Source organism: Octopus sinensis, linkage group LG11, assembly GCF_006345805.1.
Source record: "Octopus sinensis linkage group LG11, ASM634580v1, whole genome shotgun sequence".
NCBI classification, from domain to species: Eukaryota; Metazoa; Mollusca; class Cephalopoda; order Octopoda; family Octopodidae; genus Octopus; species Octopus sinensis.
In genome coordinates, this window is record NC_043007.1 from 72,772,162 (window position 1) to 72,784,944 (window position 12,783).

Genomic DNA, 12,783 nt, shown 5'->3' on the forward strand with positions numbered 1-12,783 from the left:
GGAAAAAAAATGATGGTAAATTTTTTTTTGATAGTTAAAAAGGTCGAGTTGCGTCCCCTAGACCATCTGTGGTTTGTGTTTCTGATTGTCGACCCCATGTCGAATTTATCGATCCTTTTCAGAACTGGGGGAACTTTTCAAAATTTTCGCTGTGTTAGTTTTGAATTATGACATTGGGCTATGTGTGTGTCAAGTTTCATCAGAATCGGTTGAAAGCCGTGGTCAGAGTGAGGGTACAACCAAACAGACACACAGAAACACACACAGACAAACTGCCGTTTATATATAGAGAGATAGCCACTGTATGCAAATGTATATGTATATATACATTCGTGTTTGTGTGAGTTCTTTTTTACTTTTAACTGTTCAAAATCTTCTTGTAAGGAAGCAACTGGTTTCTAACAAAGATTCAAAATTTCATTGTTGAAATGTTGATAACAATGTCACATTTTAAACTTGCATATTCTTACTGTTGCACTTACAGATTATGTTTGTAATGTGTGAAGTATTATAGGTACAAACGTGAATTTATAATCTGGTTCTAGAAGCTGGAGGTACAAAGCAGTTTCTTATAGTTATCTTCTTTCTCTTCAATTTTTCAGAGATATTCACATCAGCAGGGTAGCTGACATATATTGAGGTACATATTTTTTTTAGTCTATGTCCCAAAGAACAATGTCTGGCCTGTTATGTTTGTAAATATTGATAGAGATGTTTACTCAATAGTCCTTGTATTGATGTTTATGTATGTATTCAATAACAGTGCAGAGTGGGGGGTGAGGTGTCTCTATATTCATCTCAGGACATACTTTTTTTTGCAGGTGGTATTACTCTTTTACTTGTTTCAGTCATTTGACTGCAGCCATGCTGGAGCACTGCCTTTAGTCGAGCAAATCGATCCCAGGACTTATTCTTTGGAAGCCTAGTACTTATTCCTTCAGTCTCTTTTGCCGAACTGTCAAGTTACGGGGACATAAACACACCACCATCGGTTGTCAAGCGATGTTGGGGGAACAAACACAGACACACAAACATACATATACACACACATACATATATATATATACATATATGTGATGGGCTTCTTTCAGTTTCCATCTACCAAATCCACTCACAAGGCTTTGGTCGGCCTGAGGCTATAGTAGAAGACATTTGCCCAAGGTGCCACGCAGTGGGAATGAACCCAGAACCATGTGGTTGGTAAGCAAGCTACTTACCACATAGCCACTCCTGCGCCTATTATATATTGTTTTAACAACGATGGCATGTCACACTGAATGGTAGTATCTTGATGACATTTCTGGGTAGCTGTTGATCATGTGTGATGTCTTCCACAGAAATGTTACATAATATACATTTCCAGTTGCATCTTGGGACTCTACTGGCTTAACTGTCTCTTTTGTTTACTGTGTATTTCATAGCAATCTCCTGTTCTTGGATTGCGAATCTATAGTCATCATAGCATGATGTAATGTAGCAGTCTCGTGTCCAAGAAACCCTGCATTTCATGTCAATATTACTGTTGTCTTTACATCATCAGGAAATATACAACCAATTGATGTCACAGATGCATGGTGGGATATTACCATATATATTAGTATAAGTTTTCAGTAGTAATTATTTTCAGTCAATATATTAAGACAGGAAGCTAGCAGAATTGTTAGCAGTATTTCGTCTGTCTTTACATTCTGAGTACAAATTCCATCACGATCAACTTGGGCTTCATTCCTTCAGGATCGATAAAATAAGTACCATTTGAGCCCTGGGGTCAATACAATCAACTTATCTTTACCCTAAACTTGCTGCCTTTGTGCCAAAATTTAAAACTAATGTAAGACATGGTAGACGTTCAATTACTGCTTCTTGGGTAATTTGATGATAAACCTTTGAAGTATAAAATCTTTTTATACTAATTTTTTAATTTTTGCTCGGTAATTAAAATTATAAAATTATCAACCATCTTACAAACAATAACTCTGAGCACCTTTTCAAACTCCACCCGTCTAACACCCATGGACGTATTTACAAAGTCAGAAAACAGCACAGCTCCCATGACTTTAGAAAACAGTTTTTCATGCTGAGAGTTGCTGAAGCATGGAACAAACTGCCGGCATCAGTCGTTAGTTGTCGGAGCACTGCATCCTTCAAAGCTTCCATGCTTTCTGAGATTTGCCAACACTACACCTGATTTCCTCCCCCCCCCATACACACACAAGCATGTATCTGACTCATACATTGTTCACTTCCCAGACATTTGTACATTACTGCATATACTTTATATGCACTTTCTGACAAGTTGTGGTGCACCTGAGCACTGTATACAATAATTTCATTATTATTATTATTATTATTAATTATTTCACTTATGTGGATAACATCTGCTGAAAGATTCTAAGCATACTAATTTCCATTTTGGTGTGGCAGGTAGTTTAGATCAATAAACTTTTAAAGAATTACACTATTTGTTGTAAACAAATGATTCAACCATAAGAAAGTAGTAAATTATGTAGTGCTACAGCTTGGCCTCAGCCTTTGGCTGAAACTCAAAATTGCATAATACTTCTATAATTTCAAACAAATTCTGTGTTAGAGAACAGCTTCCTTAAATTCAATGGATATTCATCGTAACTTTATTTTAATTTTTCCTTGATATTATGGAATTTAGCAGCATGACTCTTTTTTCATGATTTACATGTTTTTCCATGCTGTCATGAGCTAAACGAATTTCAGCATTTGTTGTGACCCACTATCTTCTGATACCCATGAAAGATAACTGTTAAGTTTTGTCATGAGGAAATATCACTTTTCTAAAAAAATTGATTGGCATCCTCTACTTAGTACTGTTCACACTTGAAACAGTATAACATGTATCCGTTACATACTTGAGAAATATTCAAACCCTTTATCACAATAATCACGTCAGTGTTATGTATATGAAAAGGATATGAATCACAACCCTTCAGCATTGTTATCTTCACATGTACTTATGTTATTTATCTTCACATGTACTTATGTTATTTATTTTATATCAATTAGGTCAACAGAATGATTTTACTTCATCAACAAAGTACTGTCATTAAATTACATACTCTTTCTGATTGGCATTTTGAGTTGTGATGTACTCGTCTGAATTGTTTTGATATTGGGCAAGTAGGATGGCAGACATGTTAGAGTGTGGAACCAAATACATTGTAGTATTTAGTTACTAACTTTTACATTCTATATTCAAATCCCACCAAAGTTAACTTTGCCTTTTGTGCTTCTGTGTTAGATAAACTAAAGTACCAGTCAAATGCTGGAGTTTGTTTTATACTCTCTTTTACTCTTTTACTTGTTTCAGTCATTTGACTGTGGCCATGCTGGAGCACCGCCTTTAGTTGAGCAAATCGATCCCGGGACTTATTCTTTGTAAGCCCAGTACTTATTCTATCGGCCTCTTTTGCCGAAGCGCTAAGTGACAGGGATGTAAACACACCAGCATCGGTTGTCAAGCAATGCTAGAGGGACAAACACAGACACACAAACATATACACACACATACATATATATATATACATATATATGTCAGGCTTCTTTCAGTTTCCGTCTACCAAATCCACTCACAAGGCATTGGTCAGCCCGAGGCTATGGCAGAAGACACTTGCCCAAGATGCCACACAGTGGGACTGAACCCGGAACCATGTGGTTGGTAAGCAAGCTACTTACCACACAGCCACTCCTATCCTAGATCTGAATGGAATTATGATAGAAGCCCATCTTTCACCATCTATTTATGGTTCAATATTTTGTTTCTCTTTCCTCTTCCAGTTCAAAAACCTGCCTGTTCTTCACTAATTTCTTCTAGCTTTGCTTTTATTCTGTTTGAGATGATTTTGAGTAGAATTTTGCTTTAGTGCAATAGTTCTATTGCTATTGCTTTTCTGGATATCTTTTTGGGGAATGAGTACAAATATTGACCTAACCCAATCATTTGACCAGCTTTATTTATGCAGATTGAAGTCCATAGTTTGTTAAAGTACGCTGTTATATAATTACTGACACCTGTAATTAACTCAGTTGTTATTTAATTGAAACCAGGACTTTTGTTACTTTTTAATTCTCTAATTGCTTTCTCCACTTCAGAGTAGATGGGCTGGGTTCAATTAGTGTCAATAGGATTGTGTTTTAATGGTAGTACCTCACTGTCGTCATTCGAATTATAAAGGTCGTTGCAGTGTGCTTCCATCTCTCTTTGATTTCCTTACCCCCAAAGAGTATTTTTCTAACCTCATTTTTAACTGTGTCAATTGTTGGTTTAAATTTTTTCATTAGATTTTTCACTGCCTGGTAGAGATCCTTTCCTAGATTTGTGATCAAAGTGATTTCTGTGAATAGGCATTGTTTGTTTATTTGCCTTTCTGTATCTCTCTTCATCATTCGCTGGACTGTCGCATTTTGGACTTGATATCTTGTTAAGTACAACTCATTTTTGCCAGCTGAGTGGACTGGAGCAACGTGAAATAAAGTGTCTTGCTCAAGGACACAACGCGTCGCCGGGAATCGAACTCACAACCTTACGATCGTGAGCCGAATGCCCAAACCAATAAGCCACGCGCCTTCACTAAACTTCAGCTAGGGTCTCATTAGATATCCAATGGTTATTCTTTCTTTTCTTTTTGTGAATTTTTTTTCTTTGGCAGTGTTAATTATGATATGTTTTCCTTCTTCTCAGAATTCATTTGGGGTCTTTTTTTCTTCGCTTTGTAGAGGTGTTTCAAAATGGTTGGAAATAAGTATATATTAATAGTAGTCATAATAATGATAATAATAATAACAATAATAATAATAATAATAATAATAATAATAATAATAATAACAACAACAATAATAACAATAATAACAACAACAATAATAATAATAGTAACAACAACAATAATCAGTAGCAGCAGCAGCTGAAATCCTTGAAATTTCAAATGTTCTTGAATAACATTATCCTTGAGTCTTTATCTTTTCAGGCTCCAGTCTGATCTGGCAGTGTTTCTACAGCTGGATGCTCTTCCTAATGCCAACCACTCCGCGAGTGTAGTGGGTGATTTTTACGTGCCACCGGCACAGGTACCAGGGTGAGTCTGGCAGCGTGAATTTTTGATGTAAAAATCAAATATCAGAGTCAAGTAATTGATAAAAGGGGACGAAGAGTGGAGACAACAAGGGTGACGGTAAAACGGAATATGCCTTCCCCAACAAATGTAAAGTTGTTACAAGTATTCTCAGGCTTGGTAAACTACTATCATGTTTATATCCCAAATGTATACAACAGGGTGGCACGTAAAAAGCACCAACCGATCGTGACCGCTGCCAGACTGCCCTGGCACCTGTGCCGTTGGCACATAAATGCACCCACTACACTCACGGAGTGGTTGGCGTTAGGAAGGGCATCCAGCTGTAGAAACACTGCCAGATCAGACTGGAGCCTGGTGCAGCCTCCTGGCTTCCCAGACCCTGGTCGAACCGTCCAACCCATGCTAGCACGGAAAACGGATGTTAAATGATGATGATGATAATGGGGGCTCCCCTAAATGAGCTGTTAAAAAGGATGCCAAATGGTTTTGATCAGAAAAATGCCAGATAGCATTTGAGGAGTTAAAGCACATTTTAACTTCAAACTTTCACTTACACACTTCCATCCGAAGTTGGAGACAATACTAGCAACTGATGCTAGCGAGTATGGGGTAGGTGCTGTACTCCTACTCAAATGTGAAGATGGCACTCAAAAGGCCACAGCTCATGTGTCAAGGACACAATTGCCAGTGGAAGAAAATTATAGCCAAGTTGGCATTTATATTTGGCATAAAACAGTTCTACAGGTATATACATGGTAGACGGTTTAGACTACAAACAGACCATAGCCCTTTGCTAATAGTTTATAGATCCAGGAAAGGAATCCTAGTACATACAGAAACAGGTTGCAGTGATGGGACACCATACTACTAAACTATGACTATGCAATGGAATATTTTGAGAAAGCTAGGACATGCTGACGGCCTATACAGGTTAATACCCAGAAATGGACATAGAAATAGCAGCCCTAAGAGCTGAAGGGAAAATTAAACACATATTGTGGAACATTGTAGGAGAGTTACCAATAACTCTGGAGGAGATAAAGTGACGTGCTTCAAAAGATAAGTTTATTAATGAAATAAAAAATCTCTGCGATCAGCTAAAGAAAACAAAAATAGGTTCGGTATGAAAATACAGCAACAGGTAAACATATGTAGCGTATCCTTAGTGAAATTCATCTTCTCTCTCTGACATATATAACACAAATACGGACGTAGAAGATAACAGCTAATCTTCGGCAGCTTAGGCCCAGTTGTGTCCACTATTCTGATTGGTTGGTTTGGGTGCAGTTTGTCTCTTGCTTTATTTCAACAAGCATAAACAAAGCGATTTACAAGTATACTCAAACACAAACTTCACTCAACTCAAGGTCCCAGGTCACTTGTCGCAAAAACTCTCCTCCCTAGGAACTTAGCAGACCTGAACTTCCCATTTTATAACTGAAAAATAGACGCTAGGCCAGTCCATTAGGTTAAAGATGTGGGCAGTTCAAGTAAAGCTAGATAGATCCATCCAACCGTTACGTGGTAAACTAAAATGGTAAAAGGTAAAAGCTTCAATGTGGGCAGCTAAAGTTCAAGATCGCTCATGCTGCTGTTATAGGATGGGTGAGATTCAAATGCAGAACGAGCTAAAATAAATTCCTGCTCGCTCGATTACGACTAATTTATTTATATCAACCTTAATTATCTAACTTCTAATTATTAATTAATCTCTCACACGTAATACGTTATTCCCACTCCCTATATATCCGGTATGTTTGTTAATACATGAATAATTTGGAAATTTTATTAGTTTTTCGTGTTTGTTATCTATAATAGTATTTTTGACATATTCACAATTCTTTAAATATTTTTTTGTATATCCGGGTCTTAAACGCAGCATCATTTTTTTCTGTTTTTCAGTCTATTTATTCTGAAGATTTTGATATAATGATGTTGCGGCTGGTGTTGTTACTCTCCCGACCATGATCTGACTGAAGCTATTCTTATTTACCGCATCAATATTTCAATCTCGACTAAATTTGTTACAGAAAGACACTATGGAACAATTTTTAACAGCATTTATTCTGACACTGTTGTTTATTCACAACTCCGCCGTGTGTCCTAAACCTAAATACATTGTAAGTATGACAATTAATGCAACAATTTCATTTTGGCAATTTATATATTTTTTATCTCATTATCCAGGTATTTCTGCTTCATCTTTTGAAATGACTTTTTATGATATTTGTTTTCTCAAGTTGATTTTTCCTTTCAAACCGACGTAATTTATTTTATCATTTATGCTATAAATTTGACAGTCTTGAAATGAATTAGCAGCGATTTATTTTTACGAACTTTACCTGTTTAACCATTCTATATTAATCTATATACAGTTAATAATAATACAGTTAACAATAATCTGCAAGCAATTAATATTTGATTATACTATAATTAGACTAATCGACCTATAATTTTATATATTATATGTTCAATGATACTATTCAAAGAGCTCCTTTAGAAACCTCCCCAAGAAAATGAAATGCAATTAAAAAAAGGTTAGGAAAATGGAAAATAGCGCCCTATTCAATAACCGTAAGTTAGAAATTTAAGTTCAATCAAGCATCACTCATCTTCTTGTATTGACTGACACCTGTTGGATGCTACCTTAACAACCACAATCTGTTACGCTTGGCCAGGGCTGCTTAAGCAGACCTATAACTAACTAAACGCATCTCAACCGTGACCATCCCGTCTTTTTCCCTTTGAACAGGGAACCCAAAACTACGTTCTCCACAACGTGTCTTTATCTAAGGCGGTTAGGAGTAATTTGAAGGAAATGACTGTTATTTCTAGCGAGCCTCGAGCGCTTACGCAGAGAGAGGCCCCTTCGTTGGTGTGTCGAACTCTAAAGCAGTGGTCCTCAACCAGGGGCCGTATGGCACCTCTCCCAGATATATAAAAAAAATTTTCGGATTCCTACGTTTTAGATGCAGGAGAGTACGAATATGCCAAAAAAAAAAGGCCTTTTCAAATTTCTCCCTCTCCATCCCCAATTTAAAATTTTGAACTTTTTTCGAAATTTTTTTAAAACCACCTTTTCCAAATTTAAAATGCCCACCTCATCCTTCATTCCCCCAAATTTTAAATTTTTCAAATTTCACCCCGCCCCTCTGGCGGACCTGGTGCACAGTCACCCCATAAAAAAAGACATTTACGATTTTTTTTTCAGCGGGTTCCTGAGTTTTCGATGACGGAGATTCCAAATATACAAGAAACCTTGAAAAAAATACGGAGATTAACAATATGGCAAACAAAAAATTAACTAATTTCAAGTTTTATCTGAAAAACTCCAAATTTGATCCACACACCCGTCACCACCCAGCAAAAAGAGGGTCACTAAAAACGAACGGCTGAAACAAGTGAAACAGTGGTGTGTGGATCAGTTTTGGAAGTATGTTAAAGTTAGTAGTAAATGTATGACGGAGAATTATTTAATATCGTGTTTGCTTCTATGAGAATCGTTTACCTTTAAAGCGAAAAAGCAAGACCGACATATACAACAGGTATGTAACACATGCTGTTTCACTTGTTTCAGCCGTTCATTTTCAGTAAGCTGTAGAGATTGCTGCGCACCCTTTTTGCTGGGTGGCGAGGGATGTGTGGATCAAATTTGGAATTTTTCATATAAAATTTGAAATTAATTTTTTGTTTGCCATATTGTTTGTTAATCTCCGTATTTTTCCACGTAGATTGAATAAAAAAATTTTCGAAAAATGTTAGAAATTTTTAAAAATTGGAAGGGGGAATTGAAAATTTTGAATTTTGAAAACGTGATTTTTTGCATTTTCGGAATCTCCGTCATCGAAAATCTAGAAATGCGCCGAGGAAAAAAAAAAAAAAAATTCCGAATGGTCAGTTTTTGTACCCAGACTTTAATATGTTTAATAATTATTAAACATTAATGTTTGTGTCTCATAAAATGGTATCTATTTTGTTGTGTCTGAGGAGCCTCATTCTCTTTTAGTGACTTATTATTTAACTTACTCATTGGTAAAGTTTCCCCTCATTTATTTTCTTAATCTAAAAATTTTCAATTTATATATAATTATTATCTACGATTATTTAAGGCAAGCACAAGTAAAACGCAAATTCTTTTCCGTTTAATGTCTTTGTCTATATTCAATGGATAGATAAATATGAATAAACGGATAGGGATAAATAAATAGGCAAATAAATAAATGGATGAAAAAGTTCAAAATTTCAGAAAATGTTTTCTTTCGCGTATTCGTTATCTCCGACATCTAAAACGTAGGAACCCGAAAAATATTTTTCAAAAAATGCATTTTTCGAGGAGAGGTGTGATTCTACATTAGCCCCGGCCCCTGTGGGTCCATATAAAGTTTTTGAGGGTCCACGCAATAAAATAGGGTTAATTATTGTGTTGGGTGGGGGTGTTAAACTCCCTTGTTCGAAAATATAAGGATACAGCTGGAGACGATGTCTCCTGGGGATAAACAAGAGTAGCATTCGTCCCAACAGGGACTGCCACATTACACTGGCAAATAACTTTACTTTATTACTAACTAGCAGTATCGCCCGGCGTTGCTCGGGTTTGTAAGGGAAATAACTATATAAGCATTTTTAGAGAGTTATAAAAAATAGCAAAAAAATGCATTAAAAATGGAATAAAAAATGATGGTAATTTTTTTTTAAATCGTTGACTCATCGTAGACATTTTTAGAGAGTTACTTCCCTTATATAATAGCGAAAAAATGCATTAAAATGGAAGAAATGATGGTAATTTTTTTTAAAATCGTAGACTCATCGTAGACGCTTTCTTAGCCATTTCTGTTTTGGTGTCTTCAAGCCATGAAGTCGTTGTTCTAAAAGAACGCTGGTCTCCTTGACAACGCTTTACGACGTTGATTTCCTTACACTCCCTTCCCCACAGCTTCACGAGGGAGGGAGGAAGGGGGAGAAGCAAACAGGTGCAGGTGTGACCATGGACGCCAACTCCGCCGCCATCGACACACGAAAGATTATGCATTAAAATGGAATAAAAAATGATGTTAAATTATTTTAAAAATCGTAGACTCATCGTAGACGCGCGCTAATACTCAGACGGGCTCGATATGAATCACGACTATAAGATACCCGAATTTGGTGGGACTATAAGATACCGCAAAATGTGGGAGTAGTTAGGAATCTAAATCGAAGGGGACAGACACTCACACAACTACAGTTTTATATATATAGATTACTAAGTTATTTGGCCTTTCGGAAAATTCACACGATCCGATTTTTTCTCCTCATAACTTTCAGGAAAAGGAATAACTTTTAATGAAATTTTACAGAAACACTTTTCAAACAGCATAGATTATGATTATAAAGAAATTTGTGGGCAAAAATGTTTTGCGAAGGGGTAGGGGAGAGGACATTAAAACAACGATGCGAAAATACCTCACACTAACAATTTTGAAGATAGCACCCAGAGAAAACACACACACAAAACAGTGAAAGACTTTGGAGAGACATAAAAGAATCAAAAAGCCATGAATTGAATCAAAATATCTGCAACAATATTAAGAAAGTCTGTTGCACAAGTTCTTCATAGAGGCAGCCAAGTTATACCTTCCTCTCTCAAATCGTTGCCGTCAAATAATTACTTACCAAGACGAAGGTATATGTACATGTATGTTTGCGCAATTTTTTGTTTTCATATCCGTTTTTTATACGTTTTTTTTTACACCTGTTAGACTCTCTTTTACTCTTTTACTTGTTTCAGTCATTTGACTGCGGCCATGCTGGAGCACCGCCTTTAGTCGAGTAAATCGACCCCGGGACTTATTCTTTTGTAAGCCCAGTACTTATTCTATCGGTCTCTATTGCCGAACCGCTAAGTGACGGGGACGTAAACACACCAGCATCGGTTGTCAAGCAATGCTAGAAGGACAAACACAGACACACAAACATATACACACACATACATATATATATATATATATATATATTATATATATATATATATATATATATACATACGACAGGCTTCTTTCAGTTTCCGTCTACCAAATCCACTCACAAGGCTTTGGTCGGCCCGAGGCTATAGCAGAAGACACTTGCCCAAGGTACCACGCAGTGGGACTGAACCCGGAACCATGTGGTTGGTTAGCAAGCTACTTACCACACAGCCACTCCTGCGCCTTTACTTTTTCGTTTTGGTGACCGGGTGCTAAACTAGAACCTGAAAGTTATGAGGGCGAAAAACGGATTGTGTGAGCTTTCCGACAGCCCTCTTCCCACCCCTTCAAAAAAAATTTCCCCCACAAATTTCTTTATAATCGTAATCTACGCCGTTTGAAAGATGTTTCTGCAAACTTTCATTAAACGATATCTTTTTTCCTGAAAGTTATGAGGTAAAAAATCGGATCGTGTGAATTTTCATATTCATTTTCGACACTTTTTTTTAACACTTATTAGACTGGTTTTTTTTTTTTTTCGTTTTTATGACCGGACGCTTAACTAGATCCTGAAAGTTATCAGGGAGAAAAACGGATCGTGTGAATTTTCCGTCAGTCTTTTCCCCACCTCTTCAGAAAACATTTTCCCCACAAATTTCTTTACAATCGTAATCTATGCCGTTTGAAATGTGTTTCTGTAAAATTTCATTGAAAAATATCCATTTTCCTGAAAGTTATGAAGGGAAAAAAACGGATCGTGTGAATTTCCGAAATTCTCTCTCCTTCCCTTCGGAAAAGTTTTCCTCAGAAATTTCTTTATAATCGTAATTTGTGCCATTTGAATGGTATTTCTATAAAATTTCATTAATATATATATATATACATATATCCATTTTCCTGAAAATTATGAGGGAAAAATCAGATCTTGTGAATTTTCCGAAAGTCCTCTCCCCATCCCCCATTCATTTGCGCAAATTTTAGTTCTCATATTTGTTTTCTACACATTTTTCTACACCTAGTAGGCTGTCTTTTTTTTTTTGCTTTCATGGCCGGCGCTTAAACTGTATATTGACCAAAAAAAAATATGTATTAAACGAATATGAAAGCAAAAATTTGCGCAAACGAACGGGGAGGACTTTCGAAAAATGCGCAAGATTTGATTTTTTTCCTCTCATAACTTTTAGGAAAATGGATATCTTTTAAAGAAATTTTATATAAATACCTTTCAAATGGCATAGATTACGATTATGAAGAAATTTGTGAGAAAAAATTTTTTCCGAAGGGGTAAGGAGAGGGTTTTCGAAGGGAAACAAATTCATACATTATTATTTTTTTTGCTTGAGTGTAATGGAAATAAATTTGACAAAATTTTGTAGATTCATTTATTTTTCGTTTGAGTAATGGGAAAAGGTTTTTAAAATGATCCCATGTATCATGGTGAAACGAATTCATAAATGAATATGGTTTCACTATGGAAAAAAAGTTAAGGGCGATTTAGCTGTTGTTTTTAGCACATCACCTTTGGGATCTTTTTAAAAATCCTTTTCTATTACTCAAGCGAAAAAAAATGAATCTAAAATTTTTTTTCTAACTTATTTCCATTACACTCAAACAAAAAAATAATTTATGAATTTCTTTCTCTTCGAAAAAATGTTCTCCATAAATTTCCCCCTCGAAAAAATGTTCTCCATAAATTTCTTTATAATCGTAATCTATGATGTTTGAAAGGTATGTATATA

General features: G+C 35.9%; 1 protein-coding gene across 1 annotated transcript in view; it reads left to right on the plus strand.

Moving 5' to 3' along the window:
* Nucleotides 1-7,000: 7,000 nt before the first annotated feature.
* Nucleotides 7,001-12,783, plus strand: part of LOC115217420 — a 53,215-nt gene continuing 47,432 nt past the window's right edge. The window contains exon 1 of the mRNA XM_036507696.1: nucleotides 7,001-7,222. Within this exon, the coding sequence (XP_036363589.1) occupies nucleotides 7,142-7,222 (81 nt within the window). The 5' untranslated portion in view covers nucleotides 7,001-7,141. The remainder of the gene's footprint in view (nucleotides 7,223-12,783) is intronic.